General features: G+C 39.2%; 1 protein-coding gene across 1 annotated transcript in view; it reads right to left on the bottom strand.

Moving 5' to 3' along the window:
- Positions 1-27,589, bottom strand: part of LOC137413105 (rap guanine nucleotide exchange factor 4-like) — a 291,223-nt gene that overhangs the window by 98,933 nt on the left and 164,701 nt on the right. Inside the window, exon 11 of the mRNA XM_078782642.1 lies at positions 7,514-7,692. Within this exon, the coding sequence (XP_078638768.1) occupies positions 7,514-7,692 (179 nt within the window). The remainder of the gene's footprint in view (positions 1-7,513; positions 7,693-27,589) is intronic.

Here is a 27,589-nt window from a genome sequence, read left to right as displayed (position 1 = left end):
TGGGAATTGGTTTTTAGAACCACATAGAGTAAAGATGGCCAATGGATTGGCAGGGCAAGACCCCGGGTTGTGTAAACTGAGTTAATGTCAATTAGAAGGATAGTTAGGAGGAAAATCTCTTCGCACCATCCGCATCCACTCACTGAGGTGACAGGACTCCACAAAAGGGTTTTTGCAGATGTTTGGATGGAAAGACGCATCATGACGTAAGAGAGACATTGTGTGTGATCCCAACCCTTCCTTCTTGGGAGGGATTGGGGACGAATTTAGATTAGGGGGAGATATGGGAGACGAGATGGTAGAAACGAATTTGTAAATTGTGTAAATACGGGGAAGGGCAAGGGTAGGTAGATTGACGTGGGGGGTGACGTACGAGTAGGGACGAGCTTTCTCCGCTCGCTCTCCCGTGGCCCTCATGTCGCATTACCTTGTTTTGACGTGTACCCTTGCGCCCTTGCCCCCGCTAACCTCTGATTTGTCTTCCTCCCTGCTCATGGACCATGGTCTTTTGTTGAGGGGAGTGTGCAGGTGTCCTGAGCCGTGCGGCCGCACTCTGCGCTGCACCCTGCTGCCTGCCTGCCTGCCTGCCTGCACTGATACACCATATGGACCACACGTTCTGTGGTCTGGCACCTTTGCTGGAGCAGACCATTGCTGCCAGCAGCATCTTGCTTGTGGACCACTGGTTTTAAGTGGCGCACATGCCAAGCAGTCGGACCACCTACGCTGGCCCTGCTGGCCAAATAAAAAGTGGACACAGGTTGTGCCCTTTTCTATTAATTAATCTTTGGTGTACCCGGACAAGAAGACATCAAGTCTAACGATGGCACACCGAAGATCCATGAAGCCAGAAGCAAGAAGAAACATCGGCCCAGCAGTCAAGTCAAGCACAAGGCATCATTTATTATTTCTGAAATGTTTTGTGCATTGGTGATGGTGCTTTTTGTGCATTTTTTTATTATGGAGCATTTTATATACATATGGGTGTATGGTGTATTGGTGCAGTGCAGTGCAAATGGTGTTTCCTCTTTTCAAAATTCCTTCTTTCTCTTCCCACAAAAGACAGGTCCTGGGTTGTAGTTTTGTATATATTAGTAGCGTCTTGTAAATAACATGCTCCCCACCGGCTCTATGTTTAGTTTGAAAATAATTCCGTAATTCGGTTAATTGTGGGCGTGAGTCAGTTAGGTAGTACACAACGCAGCAGGTGGGACATTTCTCATGTTAAAACTGTCGCACTCAGGGTAGTAGGTTAAATGTAGAGGGTAACCACACCTAAGTATCACACTAATTGTTAAAGAGTAGTCCTGACCCAGGTATCGGAAGCCGGCCGTCCTCACTGCTATGTGGTTCGGCTCGGGCCGAGCCTGATGAAAGGAGGGGTGCAGTGTTGCAGTTTTGAGGCAAGAAAATTCATTCGTAGGGAACACGTTCATCCCCCTCCATCGCAATTTACAAAAAAACAACGTTTGCTCCATACCGCCCACAGTGTTAATTTGACCTCTTTGAAGTTGGTCATTCAAAAAGATTATTTGAATTTGATGTATCGAACAATATCACCCTTATTCATAAATAAATAATTACAGTACATTTATTAAAAACTACACCAAATTGATTTATCATTACTTGGTTTGTAGCGAGACATTGTTTCTGTAAGCACACAACAGTGCACGATTTCTACCTTGAGTCGGTTAGAAATAAAATAATTTGGTCAGGGTGCTGGCGATGACTCACCTACTGCCTGATCAGAAAACACTGTAGTGTAGCGGTTACCGGAAGCATACACAATCATCTTGCACCGGCCGATGACGCAACCGGCGAGCGGTGACTTGCCCGGACTCGCCCGGACATGTCCAGACTTGCCTTTCCTGGGCGAACACTTGACTCGCATGCCACGCCCCGTTGAGAGGCGTGGCTTAACCATTTGCATACCACGCCCCGCCTGAGAGGCGTGGCTTTTGTGTGTTGAACTTTGATTATAAATTGCCGCCCGTTCGATCGGCAGATTCAGTGCTTTTGAGTTCTTTCGTGTTGAGCTAAAATAAATAGCTCGGTGAAACTTCGTTCCTGTGTCGTCCATTTTGTCTGGCTTTATCGTGCGAGCACAGCTCCCACAGTAGAATAATTATTTGGCTTATAACTCTCCCACACCATCATGTACTGTGCTTGTGCCAAATCTGAGCAAAATCAGACCATAAATGTTCAAGAAATGGTTGGGGACACATTTAAGTAACAAAATGGAAGCCTATCGGCCATCTTGGATCTGATATCTGTTATAAATGGATGAATTGTGTGTGTGCATGCGTGCGTGCCTGCATGTGTGCGTGCCTGCGTGTGTGTGTGTGTTATGTGTGTTATGTGTGTTGTGTGTGTGTGTGTGTGTGTGTGTGTGTGTGTGTGTGTGTCTGTGTGTGTGTGTGTGTGTGTGTGTGTGTGTGTGTGTGTGTGTGTGTGTGTCATACTTTTTGTGTCTATTTATTATGTATGGCTATTAATTAATTATGTACTCATCAAATGTACCTTTTAACCCTTTAGACTGCTGAGACCCCTTAGACCTTGGAAGACCCTTTAACACTTGCGACCCAAAAGACCCCAAGGAGTCAAAAGTCCCTGAGAACCCAAAAGTCCCAGATGACCCTAAGGTCCCCGAGGATCCGAAAAATCCCAAAAGACCCCCGATGACCCAAAACACCCAGATGACCCAAAAGACCCAGATGACCCAAAAGTCCTTAATGACCCAAAAATACCCAAAAGTCCCCGAGGACCCAAAATACCCAAAAGTCTTTAATGACACAAAAGTCCCAAGGACCCAAAAAGTATTGATAACCCAAAAGTCCCTGAGGACCCAAAAGACCCAGATGACTCAAATGTCCTTAATGATCCAAAAGACCCAAAAGTCCCAAAGTACCCAAAAAGTTATTGATGACCCAAAAGTCTCTGAGGACCCAAAATACCCAAAAGTCCCCAAGGTCCCACAAGACTCAGATGACCCAAAAGTCCTTAATGACCCAAAAGACCCAAAAGTCCTTGATAACCCAAAAGTCCCCGAGTACACAAAATACCCAAGAGTCCCCGAGGACCCAAAATACCCATTTGACCCAAAAGTCATAAATGACGCAAAGGTCCCAATTGACCCAAAAGAACCGGAGGACCCAAAAGACCCTCCTGAGTCCGGCAGGCAGGTATGCTACAAGGCCGTGAAGACCAATGAAAATTTGGTACAACGAACCAATGGCCGGGCCCCCGAGTAGATAAAAAAATGACATGCACATGTAAGCCATCATTTATTGTCTGTGCGCCAAGTTTGAACAAGACCAGCAAATGCATATCCGAGAAATGGTTGAGGACGTGTTCAATATTGGGGTTTTTTACAACTAAAATGGCCGCCAGTCGGCCATTTTGATCGCATCACGAAACAAAATGACGTGCATATGTACACCATCATGTATTGTCTTTGTGTCAAGTATGAAAACAATCGTTCCATACATCTCCAAGATATGGTTGTAGTCGGTGGGCCGATTCCCATAAGACCATTAAAATGCAGTTTTCGTCTGCACCTCTTAGATATTAGGTGTCTGTGTTTTATTTTGTACGTATTTGTATATGAAACAATTTTAGCTAGGGAAACCCTCTGAGAAAGTGTCCATTCTGCTTCAAAATTACATTTCAACGGTGTGAGCCCCCCCCCCCCCCCCTGAAATCCGACCGATCCGAAGCCAACAATTATAAATTGGAACATTGTTTTTCCTATGTATATACATCTTTTCGATCATTTGAAGCGCGTTTCTCAGTTACTCTGACGTACTGAGTGCAGATACAATGACCACAGACTGTTAAACCTTTTTAGGTTGGGCCCATCTGTGAAATCCAAGATGGCCACAACCGATTATGATAAAACATTTTAATTCTCACATGTTCTAATCTAGATAAGGTACATACGTGTATGAACTATCGTTTTGTATGTTTCCAGACATGAGGATACAATGCCCACATTATTTCTTTGGTAAACTACACATAATTGTTGGTAAATGTCAAGTGTATGTCGAACAGGGCTGCAGCAAATTCGAAAAAAATTACTTTTTCTTTCATTTAGAAAGCAAGTAACCTCAATATGACACCAAACGCATGTATTCATGTTTTAGTTTGCGAAGAATTATTTGAAGCAGATATGAATCAGAAACAACCAATGAACACAATATAGATATTGTTTTTTTAGCATGGTGGATATATATTATTCACCATATTCTACAGCTAGTGTTAAGATTTCAAGTACTAATATATGTTTACAGTAATTATATAATATTTATCATGTACTTCCAGATCTGAAACAGTGATTCGTCGACGTTGAGGAGCCACGATGCCACCGGTGAAATAGAACCAGTGCGTCTGCCATGGGTACAGTGAAACTCCAGGCAAGGAAGTCACGTTCACAACAGCTTCGTGGGGTAAATTGTGCGATGCCGCGAAACGTCGGAAAGACCATGTCCACGAAACCCTCAAACAATACATTGACGGAACAGTTCCACTGCCAGTCGAAGCCAGTAGCATCGTGAAACATATCAACTGCTACAAAGTGTACACCCTCGAAAAGAGTGTACGCTCGATGGAAAAGAAGCGTGTAGCGCGTTCACCACTCGAGGATGCATTTGATGAAATCGCCGGTTGTTCCCCACAAAAAAGATTTACACGCTCTAAAGTTCAACCCACTGATCTGGGAAAGTGTATCATATGCCAAGAGCTATACAAACAAGATAAAAAAGACCGACGAAAAAAACACAAGGCCACACCATTGCTCTCTGCAGTGGAGAAACTCAAAGAAGCAGCAGCCGTACGTAACGACAGTCGTATTGTCAATCATCTTGCAGGAGGGGCACGTGGTGGCACAGATGCCATCGCAGGGGATTTACTGAAGCATGACGTATGCTACCATGATTACACAAATTCTTATGCTCTACGGGTCATTTCAGCAAAGGCTTCTTTAAGGTGGGTTTTCACGGACACGCGAACGGTTCGCGAAGGATGCGAATGTCGAAAAAATGGCAAAGTCCAACATTCGTATTTTAGGCTCCAAGAGTTCGCCAAACATGCGCGGGGGTTCGGAAGCGTCGTCAATTGTTCGCAGGAGTCGTTTTTTGTTCGGCGGGAATTTCAAACTTTTTTCGGTAGTTGATGATCCAAAAGTCGGTAGTTGATGAGCAAGCAATATGGACCATGGCGACAGTACGCAACCCGTTCGTTGCAGCTTTGGTTCATCATGGATCGTGTACGAATCCCAGTTTGCGACATCTAAAAGACAAACTTTTAAATCACTTCGCAAACAATTTGCGTTTCTATCGCCCACCCAGAAAGAATGAATCAGAGGTGTTGTTGTCATGTCAAATGGAAATAGGAACGATGATTCAAACCCGTCAAGACATGGAACGTGCTTTGAAGGATAAAGATGTCGAAGATGATTTCAATTTCTCACCAGCAGACGACGAGCAAACACCTATGTACAAAGCATATTATCTCAGTCCACATATCCGGAAGGAACTCGAAAAAGTTGAAAACATGAGGTGGCCACCAACACCTGATTGCTGCACAACAGAGTTTGCGGAATCCTCTATTCCAAGCATCCTTTTCAATATGGTATCTTGGATAGTCTCCGGAGAAAAACACTTCACTGAAACGCTTGTGAAGCTTGATGATGCCAAACACAAAAAGGTGCTTTCCATCTGCCAAGACATCCTATATTGCTGTAGAGGTGGTAGAATTCTGACCCCGAAGCACGTTTCATTGGCCATGGTTGTTCGAAGAATGACAGGGGGTACAGAACTGGTGACCATGTTGAACAAATTTGGTCACACCGTGTCTACAAGCAAGATACAAGAAATCGAAAGTGCCATAGGGGAACTTCGCCAACAAGAAGGAGATGCGCAAATCCCATCAAATCCCGTCAAGTATCGTCAAACCTTGGCTGTTATCACGGCTCTGTCCCGACCTCCAACTCCCAGATGCCATTTACACACAGGTAAGATATTGCTCTTTAGCATTGGGTGCCAACAACACTGCTTCTTTATTAAATACTTGAGCCTGCCAAACGCAGGCTTTAATATGCATAAAGCCTAGCCGCGCTCGTGTTCCCTTCCCCTGCATTTTTACCGCATTTGATTTGTCAATGTTGTCACTTTAAAAGTTGCCGATCATGCTCGCCGGTGGTGGATAATGGGGTCGGTCCCTGCTGGGTGCGCTCGCAGAAAACAACGGCAGTAAACGGGGGAATCGCACGATCTCATTGGTTAACGGAATCTGGGTGGAGGTCATTGTGGAATGGCTAGGCCAACCATGACAGAAAACATTTCACGACGTGACGAAACAGCCGATAAATATTTGCATTACAAAATTACGGCACCCATTATAAGCAGGATTGGTATCCTAGGCTAGCGACTGATTTAAGGATTAGTATTTTTTGATATGTCAAACTTTTAAAAGGACTTTAAAAGACAAGTATTTAAAAGTGTTTGAGCCTCCCCTTCGGACTTTGTGATTCATTGAAATCAAATTAAAGCCCAGGTACCATCATTCCAGTCGTTAGAATCCTCGGCTTACGCCTCGGACAATACCTGCTTCCAACACGGCACCTGTCGTGGGCTTTATTTTGATTCAATGAATCTAAAAGTCCGAAGGGTCGTGTTCACACCCATAAATAATGCATGCGTCATGAAAATAAACCAATAATATTTTTGAGAAAACATCATCAAATAATGCCTTCACCGAAACGAGCACCTTTCTTGTTGTTGCAGGTGGTGCCTGGATGGAGCCGACAAAACCAGATCCTGTGCAGCACCGATGAGGGACAGCTTTCCCATAACATAGGGTACATGCCTGTGATCAACGAAGCACCCGGAGATCTTTCCACGGTGTATACAGCTTTGACCAATGCGAGCGACGTTGTGGACCTGCTGGACTGTCAGGCCACTAACACTGAACACGGCAGACCACCTGTTGTAATCACATCTGACCAAGCTGTGTATGCAAAAGCGGTTGAGGTTTGCAACAATCCGCGTGTAAAGAATGACCTCGAGAATATCGTAACATAACAAGGTTGAACAGTCTGTGGTTTCTGTATCTGTAATCAGCATGTTAGAATAAGTTAGAAACCCACTTCAAGTGATCGTAAAGATGTGTACACATGCGAAATACAATGTTCTCATTGAAAGTTGTTAGTTTCGGTTCAAGAGGGGGTGACACGGTGGAAACGTAATTTTGAGGCAGAATGGACACTTTCTCAGAGGGTTTCCCAACTTAAAATGTTTTCTTATAAACATATGTACAAAATAAAACACAGAAACCTAATATCTAATCGGTGCAGACGAATTTTGTTTTTTTAAGGGATCAGCCCACAGACTATTGTGGATGGACGGATGGACGAGACCCGTCCCGTAGTACGTCCAACGGGGGCTAAAAATGCATGTGAAAGAAAAGTAAAGCGAGAAAGCATGTAAAGGGGATGGAATCAAGAGAAGCAACTTACTGAGCAGCAACTTTGATGAATTTCCGCAGCAGCTGTACGCGTTTTCCGAGCTGGCTGCACAAACACATTTCCGTGATCACCCAAAACTGGAGCTCATTGAAACGACACAGAAACAGGTCCAGGTTCGCTGTAGTCTGCTTGTAGTTGTGTCGTCCGAAGGTATGAAAAATCAACTCCATCTGCAAAGTTCATTCAACATGTGCTGCTGCAGCATGGATGTAACTCTCTATAAAATGTACATCATGTGACGATCATGTCTATTTGAGAACACTTAATAATGTTCATATAACACAATAATTATATTACTGCACAGAAGTTTTAACACTGGACATTACTTATTACCCAACAATAGCAACCCAAGATTACACGGGACATTACTTATTACCCAACAATAGCAACCCAAGATTACACGGGACATTACTTATTACCCAACAATAGCAACCCAAGATTACACGGGACATTACTTATTACCCAACAATAGCAACCCAAGATTACACTTGATATTACTTATTACCCAACAATAGCAACCCAAGATTACACTGGACATTACTTATTACCCAACAATAGCAACCCAAGATTACACTGGACATTACTTATTTCCCAACAATAGCAACCCAAGATTACACTGGACATTACTTATTACCCAACAATAGCAACCCAAGATTACACTGGACATTACTTATTACCCAACAATAGCAACCCAAGATTACACTGGACATTACTTATTACCCAACAATAGCAACCCAAGATTACACTGGACATTACTTATTACCCAACAATAGCAACCCAAGATTACACTGGACATTACTTATTACCCAACAATAGCAACCCAAGATTACACTGGACATTACTTATTTCCCAACAATAGCAACCCAAGATTACACTGGACATTACTTATTACCCAACAATAGCAACCCAAGATTACACTGGACATTACTTATTACCCAACAATAGCAACCCAAGATTACACTGGACATTACTTATTACCCAACAATAGCAACCCAAGATTACACTGGACATTACTTATTACCCAACAATAGCAACCCAAGATTACACTGGACATTACTTATTACCCAGCAATAGCAACCCAAGATTACACTGGACATTACTTATTACCCAACAATAGCAACCCAAGATTACACTGGACATTACTTATTTCCCAACAATAGCAACATAAGATTACACTGGACATTACTTATTACCTAACAATAGCAACCCAAGATTACACTGGACATTACTTATTACCCAACAATAGCAACATAAGATTACACTGGACATTACTTATTACCCAACAATAGCAACCCATAGCAACCCAAGATTACACTGGACATTACTTATTTCCCAACAATAGCAACCCAAGATTACACTGGACATTACTTATTACCCAACAATAGCAACCCAAGTTTACACTGGACATTACTTATTACCCAACAATAGCAACCCAAGATTACACTGGACATTACTTATTCCCTAACAATAGCAACCCAAGATTACACTGGACATTACTTATTACCCAACAATAGCAACCCATAGCAACCCAAGATTACACTGGACATTACTTATTACCCAACAATAGCAACTCAAGATTACACTGGACATTACTTATTACCCAACAATAGCAACCCAAGATTACACTGGACATTACTTATTACCCAACAATAGCAACCCAAGATTACACTGGACATTACTTATTACCCAACAATAGCAACCCAAGATTACACTGGACATTACTTATTACCTAACAATAGCAACCCAAGATTACACTGGACATTACTTATTACCCAACAATAGCAACCCAAGATTACACTGGACATTACTTATTACCCAACAATAGCAACCCATAGCAACCCAAGATTACACTGGACATTACTTATTACCCAACAATAGCAACCCCAGATTACACTGGACATTACTTATTACCTAACAATAGCAACACAAGATTACACTGGACATTACTTATTACCCAACAATAGCAACCCAAGATTACACTGGACATTACTGATTACCCAACAATAGCAACCCATAGCAACCCAAGATTACACTGGACATTACTTATTACCCAACAATAGCAACCTATAGCAACCCAAGATTACCCTGGACATTACTTATTACCCAACAATAGCAACCCAAGATTACACGACATTACTTATTACCCAACAATAGCAACTGAAGATTACACTGGACATTACTTATTACCCAACAATAGCAACCCAAGATTACACTGGACATTACTTATTACCCAACAATAGCACCCCAAGATTACACTGGACATTACTTATTACCCAACAATAGCAACCCATAGCAACCCAAGATTACACTGGACATTACTTATTACCCAACAATAGCAACCCAAGATTACACTGGACATTACTTATTACCCAACAATAGCACCCCAAGATTACACTGGACATTACTTATTACCCAACAATAGCAACCCAAGATTACACTGGACATTACTTATTACCCAACAATAGCAACCCATAGCAACCCAAGATTACAATGGACATTACTTATTACCCAACAATAGCAACCCAAGATTACACTGGACATTACTTATTACCCAACAATAGCACCCCAAGTTTACACTGGACATTACTTATTACCCAACAATAGCAACCCAAGATTACACTGGACATTACTTATTACCCAACAATAGCAACCCAAGATTACACTGGACATTACTTATTACCCAACAATAGCAACCCAAGATTACACTGGACATTACTTATTTCCCAACAATAGCAACATAAGATTACACTGCACATTACTTATTACCCAACAATAGCAACCCAAGATTACACTGGACATTACTTATTTCCCAACAATAGCAACATAAGATTACAGTGGACATTACTTATTACCCAACAATAGCAACCCAAGATTACACTGGACATTACTTATTACCCAACAATAGCAACCCAAGATTACACTGGACATTACTTATTACCCAACAATAGCAACCCAAGATTACACTGGACATTACTTATTACCCAACAATAGCAACCCAAGATTACACTGGACATTACTTATTACCTAACAATAGAAACCCAAGATTACACTGGACATTACTTATTACCCAACAATAGCAACATAAGATTACACTGGACATTACTTATTACCCAACAATAGCAACCCATAGCAACCCAAGATTACACTGGACATTACTTATTTCCCAACAATAGCAACCCATAGCAACCCAAGATTACACTGGACATTACTTATTACCTAACAATAGCAACCCAAGATTACACTGGACATTACTTATTACCTAACAATAGCAACATAAGATTACACTGGACATTACTTATTACCCAACAATAGCAACCCATAGCAACCCAAGATTACACTGGACATTACTTATTTCCCAACAATAGCAACATAAGATTACACTGGACATTACTTATTACCCAACAATAGCAACCCAAGATTACACGGTACATTACTTATTACCCAACAATAGCAACCCAAGATTACACGGGACATTACTTATTAGCCAACAATAGCAACCCAAGATTACACTGGACATTACTTATTACCTAACAATAGCAACATAAGATTACACTGGACATTACTTATTACCCAACAATAGCAACCCAAGATTACACTGGACATTACTTATTTCCCAACAATAGCAACATAAGATTACAGTGGACATTACTTATTACCCAACAATAGCAACCCAAGATTACACTGGACATTACTTATTACCCAACAATAGCAACCCAAGATTACACTGGACATTACTTATTACCCAACAATAGCAACCCAAGATTACACTGGACATTACTTATTACCCAACAATAGCAACCCAAGATTACACTGGACATTACTTATTACCCAACAATAGCAACCCAAGATGACACTGGACATTACTTATTACCCAACAATAGCAACATAGGATTACACTGGATATTACTTATCACCCAACAATAACATAAGATTACACTGGACATTACTTATTACCCAACAATAGCAACCCAAGATTACACTGGACATTACTTATTACCTAACAATAACACCATAAGATTACACTGGATATTACTTATTACCCAACAATAGCAACCCAAGATTACACTGGACATTACTTATTACCCAACAATAGCAACCCAAGATTACACTGGACATTACTTATTACCCAACAATAACAACATAAGATTACACTGGACATTACTTATTACCTAATAACAACAACATAAGATTACACTGGATATTACTTATTACCCAACAATAGCAACCCAAGATTACACTGGACATTACTTATTACCCAACAATAGCAACCCAAGATTACACTGGACATTACTTATTACCCAACAATAGCAACCCAAGATTACACTGGACATTACTTATTACCCAACAATAGCAACCCAAGATTACACGGGACATTACTTACTACCCAACAATAGCAACCCAAGATTACACTGGACATTACTTATTCCCCAACAATAGCAACCCAAGATTACACTGGACATTACTTATTACCCAACAATAGCAACCCAAGATTACACTGGACATTACTTATTACCCAACAATAGCAACCCAAGATTACACGGGAGATTACTTATTACCCAACAATAGCAACCCAAGATTACACTGGACATTACTTATTACCCAACAATAGCAACCCAAGATTACACGGGACATTACTTATTACCCAATAATAGCAACGCAAGATTACACGGGACATTACTTATTACCCAACAATAGCAACCCAAGATTACACTGGACATTACTTATTACCCAACAATAGCAACCCAAGATTACATGGGACATTACTTATTACCCAACAACAGCAACCCAAGATTACACTGGACATTACTTATTACGCAACAATAGCAACCCAATATTACACGGGACATTACTTATTACCCAACAATAGCAACCCAAGATTACACTGGACATTACTTATTACCCAACAATAGCAACCCAAAGATTACACTGGACATTACTTATTACCCAACAATAGCAACCCAAAGATTACACTGGACATTACTTATTACCCAACAATAGCAACCCATAGCAACCCAAGATTACACTGGACATTACTTATTACCCAACAATAGCAACCCAAGATTACACTGGATATTACTTATTACCCAACAATAGCAACCCAAGATTACACTGGACATTACTTCTTACCCAACAAAAGCAACCCAAGATTACACTTGATATTACTTATTACCCAACAATAGCAACCCAAGATTACACTGGACATTACTTATTACCCAACAATAGCAACCCAAGATTACACTGGACATTACTTATTACCCAACAATAGCAACCCAAGATTACATGGGACATTACTTATTACCCAACAATAGCAACCCAAGATTACACTGGACATTACTTATTACCAAACAATAGCAACCCAAGATTACACGGTACATTACTTATTACCCAACAATAGCAACCCAAGATTATACTGGACATTACTTATTACCCAACAATAGCAACCCAAGATTACACGGGACATTACTTATTACCCAACAATAGCAACCCAAGATTACACTGGACATTACTTATTACCCAGCAATAGCAACCCAAGATTACACTGGACATTACTTATTACCCAGCAATAGCAACCCAAGATTACACTGGACATTACTTATTACCCAGCAATAGCAACCCAAGATTACACTGGACATTACTTATTACCCAGCAATAGCAACCCAAGATTACACTGGACATTACTTATTACCCAACAACAGCAACCCAAGATTACACTGGACATTACTTATTACCCAACAATAGCAACCCAAGATTACACTGGACATTACTTATTACCCAGCAATAGCAACCCAAGATTACACTGGACATTACTTATTACCTAACAATAGCAACCCAAGATTACACTGGACATTACTTATTACCCAACAATAGCAACTCAAGATTACACTGGACATTACTTATTAGCCAACAATAGCAACCCAAGATTACACTGGACATTACTTATTACCCAACAATAGCAACCCAAGATTACACTGGACATTACTTATTACCCAACAATAGCAACCCAAGATTACACTGGACATTACTTATTCCCTAACAATAGCAACCCAAGATTACACTGGACATTACTTATTACCCAACAATAGCAACCCAAGATTACACTGGACATTACTTATTACCCATCAATAGCAACCCATAGCAACCCAAGATTACACTGGACATTACTTATTACCCAACAATAGCAACTCAAGATTACACTGGACATTACTTATTACCCAACAATAGCAACCCAAGATTACACTGGACATTACTTATTACCCAACAATAGCAACCCAAGATTACACTGGACATTACTTATTACCCAACAATAGCAACCCAAGATTACACTGGACATTACTTATTACCTAACAATAGCAACCCAAGATTACACTGGACATTACTTATTACCCAACAATAGCAACCCAAGATTACACTGGACATTACTTATTACCCAACAATAGCAACCCATAGCAACCCAAGATTACACTGGACATTACTTATTACCCAACAATAGCAACCCCAGATTACACTGGACATTACTTATTACCTAACAATAGCAACACAAGATTACACTGGACATTACTAATTACCCAACAATAGCAACCCAAGATTACACTGGACATTACTGATTACCCAACAATAGCAACCCATAGCAACCCAAGATTACACTGGACATTACTTATTACCCAACAATAGCAACCTATAGCAACCCAAGATTACCCTGGACATTACTTATTACCCAACAATAGCAACCCAAGATTACACTGGACATTACTTATTACCCAACAACAGCAACCCAAGATTACACTGGACATTACTTATTACCCAACAATAGCAACCCAAGATTACACTGGACATTACTTATTACCCAACAATAGCAACCCAAGATTACACTGGACATTACTTATTACCCAACAATAGCAACCCATAGCAACCCAAGATTACACTGGACATTACTTATTACCCAACAATAGCAACTCAAGATTACACTGGACATTACTTATTACCCAACAATAGCAACCCAAGATTACACTGGACATTACTTATTACCCAACAATAGCAACCCAAGATTACACTGGACATTACTTATTACCCAACAATAGCAACCCAAGATTACACTGGACATTACTTATTCCCTAACAATAGCAACCCAAGATTACACTGGACATTACTTATTACCCAACAATAGCAACCCATAGCAACCCAAGATTACACTGGACATTACTTATTACCCAACAATAGCAACTCAAGATTACACTGGACATTACTTATTACCCAACAATAGCAACCCAAGATTACACTGGACATTACTTATTACCCAACAACAGCAACCCAAGATTACACTGGACATTACTTATTACCCAACAATAGCAACCCAAGATTACACTGGACATTACTTATTACCTAACAATAGCAACCCAAGATTACACTGGACATTACTTATTACCCAACAATAGCAACCCAAGATTACACTGGACATTACTTATTACCCAACAATAGCAACCCATAGCAACCCAAGATTACACTGGACATTACTTATTACCCAACAATAGCAACCCCAGATTACACTGGACATTACTTATTACCTAACAATAGCAACACAAGATTACACTGGACATTACTTATTACCCAACAATAGCAACCCAAGATTACACTGGACATTACTGATTACCCAACAATAGCAACCCATAGCAACCCAAGATTACACTGGACATTACTTATTACCCAACAATAGCAACCTATAGCAACCCAAGATTACCCTGGACATTACTTATTACCCAACAATAGCAACCCAAGATTACACGACATTACTTATTACCCAACAATAGCAACTGAAGATTACACTGGACATTACTTATTACCCAACAATAGCAACCCAAGATTACACTGGACATTACTTATTACCCAACAATAGCACCCCAAGATTACACTGGACATTACTTATTACCCAACAATAGCAACCCAAGATTACACTGGACATTACTTATTACCCAACAATAGCAACCCAAGATTACACTGGACATTACTTATTACCCAACAATAGCACCCCAAGATTACACTGGACATTACTTATTACCCAACAATAGCAACCCAAGATTACACTGGACATTACTTATTACCCAACAATAGCAACCCATAGCAACCCAAGATTACACTGGACATTACTTATTACCCAACAATAGCAACCCATAGCAACCCAAGATTACACTGGACATTACTTATTACCCAACAATAGCACCCCAAGATTACACTGGACATTACTTATTACCCAACAATAGCAACCCAAGATTACACTGGACATTACTTATTACCCAACAATAGCAACCCAAGATTACACTGGACATTACTTATTACCCAACAATAGCAACCCAAGATTACACTGGACATTACTTATTACCCAACAATAGCAACCCAAGATTACACGGGACATTACTTACTACCCAACAATAGCAACCCAAGATTACACTGGACATTACTTATTCCCCAACAATAGCAACCCAAGATTACACTGGACATTACTTATTACCCAACAATAGCAACCCAAGATTACACTGGACATTACTTATTACCCAACAATAGCAACCCAAGATTACACGGGAGATTACTTATTACCCAACAATAGCAACCCAAGATTACACTGGACATTACTTATTACCCAACAATAGCAACCCAAGATTACACGGGACATTACTTATTACCCAATAATAGCAACGCAAGATTACACGGGACATTACTTATTACCCAACAATAGCAACCCAAGATTACACTGGACATTACTTATTACCCAACAATAGCAACCCAAGATTACATGGGACATTACTTATTACCCAACAACAGCAACCCAAGATTACACTGGACATTACTTATTACGCAACAATAGCAACCCAATATTACACGGGACATTACTTATTACCCAACAATAGCAACCCAAGATTACACTGGACATTACTTATTACCCAACAATAGCAACCCAAAGATTACACTGGACATTACTTATTACCCAACAATAGCAACCCATAGCAACCCAAGATTACACTGGACATTACTTATTACCCAACAATAGCAACCCAAGATTACACTGGATATTACTTATTACCCAACAATAGCAACCCAAGATTACACTGGACATTACTTCTTACCCAACAAAAGCAACCCAAGATTACACTTGATATTACTTATTACCCAACAATAGCAACCCAAGATTACACTGGACATTACTTATTACCCAACAATAGCAACCCAAGATTACACTGGACATTACTTATTACCCAACAATAGCAACCCAAGATTACATGGGACATTACTTATTACCCAACAATAGCAACCCAAGATTACACTGGACATTACTTATTACCAAACAATAGCAACCCAAGATTACACGGTACATTACTTATTACCCAACAATAGCAACCCAAGATTATACTGGACATTACTTATTACCCAACAATAGCAACCCAAGATTACACGGGACATTACTTATTACCCAACAATAGCAACCCAAGATTACACTGGACATTACTTATTACCCAGCAATAGCAACCCAAGATTACACTGGACATTACTTATTACCCAGCAATAGCAACCCAAGATTACACTGGACATTACTTATTACCCAGCAATAGCAACCCAAGATTACACTGGACATTACTTATTACCCAGCAATAGCAACCCAAGATTACACTGGACATTACTTATTACCCAACAACAGCAACCCAAGATTACACTGGACATTACTTATTACCCAACAATAGCAACCCAAGATTACACTGGACATTACTTATTACCCAGCAATAGCAACCCAAGATTACACTGGACATTACTTATTACCTAACAATAGCAACCCAAGATTACACTGGACATTACTTATTACCCAACAATAGCAACTCAAGATTACACTGGACATTACTTATTAGCCAACAATAGCAACCCAAGATTACACTGGACATTACTTATTACCCAACAATAGCAACCCAAGATTACACTGGACATTACTTATTACCCAACAATAGCAACCCAAGATTACACTGGACATTACTTATTCCCTAACAATAGCAACCCAAGATTACACTGGACATTACTTATTACCCAACAATAGCAACCCAAGATTACACTGGACATTACTTATTACCCATCAATAGCAACCCATAGCAACCCAAGATTACACTGGACATTACTTATTACCCAACAATAGCAACTCAAGATTACACTGGACATTACTTATTACCCAACAATAGCAACCCAAGATTACACTGGACATTACTTATTACCCAACAATAGCAACCCAAGATTACACTGGACATTACTTATTACCCAACAATAGCAACCCAAGATTACACTGGACATTACTTATTACCTAACAATAGCAACCCAAGATTACACTGGACATTACTTATTACCCAACAATAGCAACCCAAGATTACACTGGACATTACTTATTACCCAACAATAGCAACCCATAGCAACCCAAGATTACACTGGACATTACTTATTACCCAACAATAGCAACCCCAGATTACACTGGACATTACTTATTACCTAACAATAGCAACACAAGATTACACTGGACATTACTAATTACCCAACAATAGCAACCCAAGATTACACTGGACATTACTGATTACCCAACAATAGCAACCCATAGCAACCCAAGATTACACTGGACATTACTTATTACCCAACAATAGCAACCTATAGCAACCCAAGATTACCCTGGACATTACTTATTACCCAACAATAGCAACCCAAGATTACACTGGACATTACTTATTACCCAACAACAGCAACCCAAGATTACACTGGACATTACTTATTACCCAACAATAGCAACCCAAGATTACACTGGACATTACTTATTACCCAACAATAGCAACCCAAGATTACACTGGACATTACTTATTACCCAACAATAGCAACCCATAGCAACCCAAGATTACACTGGACATTACTTATTACCCAACAATAGCAACTCAAGATTACACTGGACATTACTTATTACCCAACAATAGCAACCCAAGATTACACTGGACATTACTTATTACCCAACAATAGCAACCCAAGATTACACTGGACATTACTTATTACCCAACAATAGCAACCCAAGATTACACTGGACATTACTTATTCCCTAACAATAGCAACCCAAGATTACACTGGACATTACTTATTACCCAACAATAGCAACCCATAGCAACCCAAGATTACACTGGACATTACTTATTACCCAACAATAGCAACTCAAGATTACACTGGACATTACTTATTACCCAACAATAGCAACCCAAGATTACACTGGACATTACTTATTACCCAACAACAGCAACCCAAGATTACACTGGACATTACTTATTACCCAACAATAGCAACCCAAGATTACACTGGACATTACTTATTACCTAACAATAGCAACCCAAGATTACACTGGACATTACTTATTACCCAACAATAGCAACCCAAGATTACACTGGACATTACTTATTACCCAACAATAGCAACCCATAGCAACCCAAGATTACACTGGACATTACTTATTACCCAACAATAGCAACCCCAGATTACACTGGACATTACTTATTACCTAACAATAGCAACACAAGATTACACTGGACATTACTTATTACCCAACAATAGCAACCCAAGATTACACTGGACATTACTGATTACCCAACAATAGCAACCCATAGCAACCCAAGATTACACTGGACATTACTTATTACCCAACAATAGCAACCTATAGCAACCCAAGATTACCCTGGACATTACTTATTACCCAACAATAGCAACCCAAGATTACACGACATTACTTATTACCCAACAATAGCAACTGAAGATTACACTGGACATTACTTATTACCCAACAATAGCAACCCAAGATTACACTGGACATTACTTATTACCCAACAATAGCACCCCAAGATTACACTGGACATTACTTATTACCCAACAATAGCAACCCAAGATTACACTGGACATTACTTATTACCCAACAATAGCAACCCAAGATTACACTGGACATTACTTATTACCCAACAATAGCACCCCAAGATTACACTGGACATTACTTATTACCCAACAATAGCAACCCAAGATTACACTGGACATTACTTATTACCCAACAATAGCAACCCATAGCAACCCAAGATTACACTGGACATTACTTATTACCCAACAATAGCAACCCATAGCAACCCAAGATTACACTGGACATTACTTATTACCCAACAATAGCACCCCAAGATTACACTGGACATTACTTATTACCCAACAATAGCAACCCAAGATTACACTGGACATTACTTATTACCCAACAATAGCAACCCAAGATTACACTGGACATTACTTATTACCCAACAATAGCAACCCAAGATTACACTGGACATTACTTATTACCCAACAATAGCAACCCATAGCAACCCAAGATTACACTGGACATTACTTATTACCCAACAATAGCAACTCAAGATTACACTGGACATTACTTATTACCCAACAATAGCAACCCAAGATTACACTGGACATTACTTATAACCCAACAATAGCAACCCAAGATTACACTGGACATTACTTATTACCCAACAATAGCAACCCAAGATTACACTGGACATTACTTATTCCCTAACAATAGCAACCCAAGATTACACTGGACATTACTTATTACCCAACAATAGCAACCCATAGCAACCCAAGATTACACTGGACATTACTTATTACCCAACAATAGCAACTCAAGATTACACTGGACATTACTTATTACCCAACAATAGCAACCCAAGATTACACTGGACATTACTTATTACCCAACAACAGCAACCCAAGATTACACTGGACATTACTTATTACCCAACAATAGCAACCCAAGATTACACTGGACATTACTTATTACCTAACAATAGCAACCCAAGATTACACTGGACATTACTTATTACCCAACAATAGCAACCCAAGATTACACTGGACATTACTTATTACCCAACAATAGCAACCCATAGCAACCCAAGATTACACTGGACATTACTTATTACCCAACAATAGCAACCCCAGATTACACTGGACATTACTTATTACCTAACAATAGCAACACAAGATTACACTGGACATTACTTATTACCCAACAATAGCAACCCAAGATTACACTGGACATTACTGATTACCCAACAATAGCAACCCATAGCAACCCAAGATTACACTGGACATTACTTATTACCCAACAATAGCAACCTATAGCAACCCAAGATTACCCTGGACATTACTTATTACCCAACAATAGCAACCCAAGATTACACGACATTACTTATTACCCAACAATAGCAACTGAAGATTACACTGGACATTACTTATTACCCAACAATAGCAACCCAAGATTACACTGGACATTACTTATTACCCAACAATAGCACCCCAAGATTACACTGGACATTACTTATTACCCAACAATAGCAACCCAAGATTACACTGGACATTACTTATTACCCAACAATAGCAACCCAAGATTACACTGGACATTACTTATTACCCAACAATAGCACCCCAAGATTACACTGGACATTACTTATTACCCAACAATAGCAACCCAAGATTACACTGGACATTACTTATTACCCAACAATAGCAACCCATAGCAACCCAAGATTACACTGGACATTACTTATTACCCAACAATAGCAACCCATAGCAACCCAAGATTACACTGGACATTACTTATTACCCAACAATAGCACCCCAAGATTACACTGGACATTACTTATTACCCAACAATAGCAACCCAAGATTACACTGGACATTACTTATTACCCAACAATAGCAACCCAAGATTACACTGGACATTACTTATTACCCAACAATAGCAACCCAAGATTACACTGGACATTACTTATTTCCCAACAATAGCAACATAAGATTACACTGCACATTACTTATTACCCAACAATAGCAACCCAAGATTACACTGGACATTACTTATTTCCCAACAATAGCAACATAAGATTACAGTGGACATTACTTATTACCCAACAATAGCAACCCAAGATTACACTGGACATTACTTATTACCCAACAATAGCAACCCAAGATTACACTGGACATTACTTATTACCCAACAATAGCAACCCAAGATTACACTGGACATTACTTATTACCCAACAATAGCAACCAAAGATTACACTGGACATTACTTATTACCTAACAATAGAAACCCAAGATTACACTGGACATTACTTATTACCCAACAATAGCAACATAAGATTACACTGGACATTACTTATTACCCAACAATAGCAACCCAAGATTACACTGGACATTACTTATTACCCAACAATAGCAACCCAAGATTACACTGGACATTACTTATTACCCAACAATAGCAACCCAAGATTACACTGGACATTACTTATTACCCAACAATAGCAACCCAAGATTACACTGGACATTACTTATTACCCAACAATAGCAACCCAAGATTACACTGGACATTACTTATTACCTAACAATAACACCATAAGATTACACTGGATATTACTTATTACCCAACAATAGCAACCCAAGATTACACTGGACATTACTTATTACCCAACAATAGCAACCCAAGATTACACTGGACATTACTTATTACCCAACAATAACAACATAAGATTACACTGGACATTACTTATTACCCAACAATAGCAACCCATAGCAACCCAAGATTACACTGGACATTACTTATTACCCAACAATAGCAACCCAAGATTACACTGGACATTACTTATTACCCAACAATAGCACCCCAAGATTACACTGGACATTACTTATTACCCAACAATAGCAACCCAAGATTACACTGGACATTACTTATTCCCCAACAATAGCAACCCATAGCAACCCAAGATTACAATGGACATTACTTATTACCCAACAATAGCAACCCATAGCAACCCAAGATTACACTGGACATTACTTATTACCCAACAATAGCACCCCAAGTTTACACTGGACATTACTTATTACCCAACAATAGCAACCCAAGATTACACTGGACATTACTTATTACCCAACAATAGCAACCCAAGATTACACTGGACATTACTTATTACCCAACAATAGCAACCCAAGATTACACTGGACATTACTTATTTCCCAACAATAGCAACATAAGATTACACTGGACATTACTTATTACCCAACAATAGCAACCCAAGATTACACTGGACATTACTTATTTCCCAACAATAGCAACATAAGATTACAGTGGACATTACTTATTACCCAACAATAGCAACCCAAGATTACACTGGACATTACTTATTACCCAACAATAGCAACCCAAGATTACACTGGACATTACTTATTACCCAACAATAGCAACCCAAGATTACACTGGACATTACTTATTACCCAACAATAGCAACCCAAGATTACACTGGACATTACTTATTACCTAACAATAGAAACCCAAGATTACACTGGACATTACTTATTACCCAACAATAGCAACATAAGATTACACTGGACATTACTTATTACCCAACAATAGCAACCCATAGCAACCCAAGATTACACTGGACATTACTTATTTCCCAACAATAGCAACCCATAGCAACCCAAGATTACACTGGACATTACTTATTACCTAACAATAGCAACCCAAGATTACACTGGACATTACTTATTACCTAACAATAGCAACATAAGATTACACTGGACATTACTTATTACCCAACAATAGCAACCCATAGCAACCCAAGATTACACTGGACATTACTTATTTCCCAACAATAGCAACATAAGATTACACTGGACATTACTTATTACCCAACAATAGCAACCCAAGATTACACGGTACATTACTTATTACCCAACAATAGCAACCCAAGATTACACGGGACATTACTTATTACCCAACAATAGCAACCCAAGATTACACTGGACATTACTTATTTCCTAACAATAGCAACATAAGATTACACTGGACATTACTTATTACCCAACAATAGCAACCCAAGATTACACTGGACATTACTTATTTCCCAACAATAGCAACATAAGATTACAGTGGACATTACTTATTACCCAACAATAGCAACCCAAGATTACACTGGACATTACTTATTACCCAACAATAGCAACCCAAGATTACACTGGACATTACTTATTACCCAACAATAGCAACCCAAGATTACACTGGACATTACTTATTACCCAACAATAGCAACCCAAGATTACACTGGACATTACTTATTACCCAACAATAGCAACCCAAGATGACACTGGACATTACTTATTACCCAACAATAGCAACATAGGATTACACTGGATATTACTTATCACCCAACAATAACATAAGATTACACTGGACATTACTTATTACCCAACAATAGCAACCCAAGATTACACTGGACATTACTTATTACCTAACAATAACACCATAAGATTACACTGGATATTACTTATTACCCAACAATAGCAACCCAAGATTACACTGGACATTACTTATTACCCAACAATAGCAACCCAAGATTACACTGGACATTACTTATTACCCAACAATAACAACATAAGATTACACTGGACATTACTTATTACCTAATAACAACAACATAAGATTACACTGGATATTACTTATTACCCAACAATAGCAACCCAAGATTACACTGGACATTACTTATTACCCAACAATAGCAACCCAAGATTACACTGGACATTACTTATTACCCAACAATAGCAACCCAAGATTACACTGGACATTACTTATTACCCAACAATAGCAACCCAAGATTACACGGGACATTACTTACTACCCAACAATAGCAACCCAAGATTACACTGGACATTACTTATTCCCCAACAATAGCAACCCAAGATTACACTGGACATTACTTATTACCCAACAATAGCAACCCAAGATTACACTGGACATTACTTATTACCCAACAATAGCAACCCAAGATTACACGGGAGATTACTTATTACCCAACAATAGCAACCCAAGATTACACTGGACATTACTTATTACCCAACAATAGCAACCCAAGATTACACGGGACATTACTTATTACCCAATAATAGCAACGCAAGATTACACGGGACATTACTTATTACCCAACAATAGCAACCCAAGATTACACTGGACATTACTTATTACCCAACAATAGCAACCCAAGATTACATGGGACATTACTTATTACCCAACAACAGCAACCCAAGATTACACTGGACATTACTTATTACGCAACAATAGCAACCCAATATTACACGGGACATTACTTATTACCCAACAATAGCAACCCAAGATTACACTGGACATTACTTATTACCCAACAATAGCAACCCAAAGATTACACTGGACATTACTTATTACGCAACAATAGCAACCCATAGCAACCCAAGATTACACTGGACATTACTTATTACCCAACAATAGCAACCCAAGATTACACTGGATATTACTTATTACCCAACAATAGCAACCCAAGATTACACTGGACATTACTTCTTACCCAACAAAAGCAACCCAAGATTACACTTGATATTACTTATTACCCAACAATAGCAACCCAAGATTACACTGGACATTACTTATTACCCAACAATAGCAACCCAAGATTACACTGGACATTACTTATTACCCAACAATAGCAACCCAAGATTACATGGGACATTACTTATTACCCAACAATAGCAACCCAAGATTACACTGGACATTACTTATTACCAAACAATAGCAACCCAAGATTACACGGTACATTACTTATTACCCAACAATAGCAACCCAAGATTATACTGGACATTACTTATTACCCAACAATAGCAACCCAAGATTACACGGGACATTACTTATTACCCAACAATAGCAACCCAAGATTACACTGGACATTACTTATTACCCAGCAATAGCAACCCAAGATTACACGGTACATTACTTATTACCCAGCAATAGCAACCCAAGATTACACTGGACATTACTTATTACCCAGCAATAGCAACCCAAGATTACACTGGACATTACTTATTACCTAACAATAGCAACCCAAGATTACACTGGACATTACTTATTACCCAACAATAGCAACTCAAGATTACACTGGACATTACTTATTAGCCAACAATAGCAACCCAAGATTACACTGGACATTACTTATTACCCAACAATAGCAACCCAAGATTACACTGGACATTACTTATTACCCAACAATAGCAATCCAAGATTACACTGGACATTACTTATTCCCTAACAATAGCAACCCAAGATTACACTGGACATTACTTATTACCCAACAATAGCAACCCAAGATTACACTGGACATTACTTATTACCCATCAATAGCAACCCATAGCAACCCAAGATTACACTGGACATTACTTATTACCCAACAATAGCAACTCAAGATTACACTGGACATTACTTATTACCCAACAATAGCAACCCAAGATTACACTGGACATTATTACCCAACAATAGCAACCCAAGATTACACTGGACATTACTTATTACCCAACAATAGCAACCCAAGATTACACTGGACATTACTTATTACCTAACAATAGCAACCCAAGATTACACTGGACATTACTTATTACCCAACAATAGCAACCCAAGATTACACTGGACATTACTTATTACCCAACAATAGCAACCCATAGCAACCCAAGATTACACTGGACATTACTTATTACCCAACAATAGCAACCCCAGATTACACTGGACATTACTTATTACCTAACAATAGCAACACAAGATTACACTGGACATTACTAATTACCCAACAATAGCAACCCAAGATTACACTGGACATTACTGATTACCCAACAATAGCAACCCATAGCAACCCAAGATTACACTGGACATTACTTATTACCCAACAATAGCAACCTATAGCAACCCAAGATTACCCTGGACATTACTTATTACCCAACAATAGCAACCCAAGATTACACTGGACATTACTTATTACCCAACAACAGCAACCCAAGATTACACTGGACATTACTTATTACCCAACAATAGCAACCCAAGATTACACTGGACATTACTTATTACCCAACAATAGCAACCCAAGATTACACTGGACATTACTTATTACCCAACAATAGCAACCCATAGCAACCCAAGATTACACTGGACATTACTTATTACCCAACAATAGCAACTCAAGATTACACTGGACATTACTTATTACCCAACAATAGCAACCCAAGATTACACTGGACATTACTTATTACCCAACAATAGCAACCCAAGATTACACTGGACATTACTTATTACCCAACAATAGCAACCCAAGATTACACTGGACATTACTTATTCCCTAACAATAGCAACCCAAGATTACACTGGACATTACTTATTACCCAACAATAGCAACCCATAGCAACCCAAGATTACACTGGACATTACTTATTACCCAACAATAGCAACTCAAGATTACACTGGACATTACTTATTACCCAACAATAGCAACCCAAGATTACACTGGACATTACTTATTACCCAACAACAGCAACCCAAGATTACACTGGACATTACTTATTACCCAACAATAGCAACCCAAGATTACACTGGACATTACTTATTACCTAACAATAGCAACCCAAGATTACACTGGACATTACTTATTACCCAACAATAGCAACCCAAGATTACACTGGACATTACTTATTACCCAACAATAGCAACCCATAGCAACCCAAGATTACACTGGACATTACTTATTACCCAACAATAGCAACCCCAGATTACACTGGACATTACTTATTACCTAACAATAGCAACACAAGATTACACTGGACATTACTTATTACCCAACAATAGCAACCCAAGATTACACTGGACATTACTGATTACCCAACAATAGCAACCCATAGCAACCCAAGATTACACTGGACATTACTTATTACCCAACAATAGCAACCTATAGCAACCCAAGATTACCCTGGACATTACTTATTACCCAACAATAGCAACCCAAGATTACACGACATTACTTATTACCCAACAATAGCAACTGAAGATTACACTGGACATTACTTATTACCCAACAATAGCAACCCAAGATTACACTGGACATTACTTATTACCCAACAATAGCACCCCAAGATTACACTGGACATTACTTATTACCC

This window comes from Myxine glutinosa, chromosome 7 (genome assembly GCF_964187855.1).
Source record: "Myxine glutinosa chromosome 7, kmMyxGlut1.1, whole genome shotgun sequence".
In the NCBI taxonomy this organism is placed as follows: Eukaryota; Metazoa; Chordata; class Myxini; order Myxiniformes; family Myxinidae; genus Myxine; species Myxine glutinosa.
Note: the sequence above shows the minus strand (reverse complement) of the source record. Positions and strands in the feature narration are given on the sequence as shown.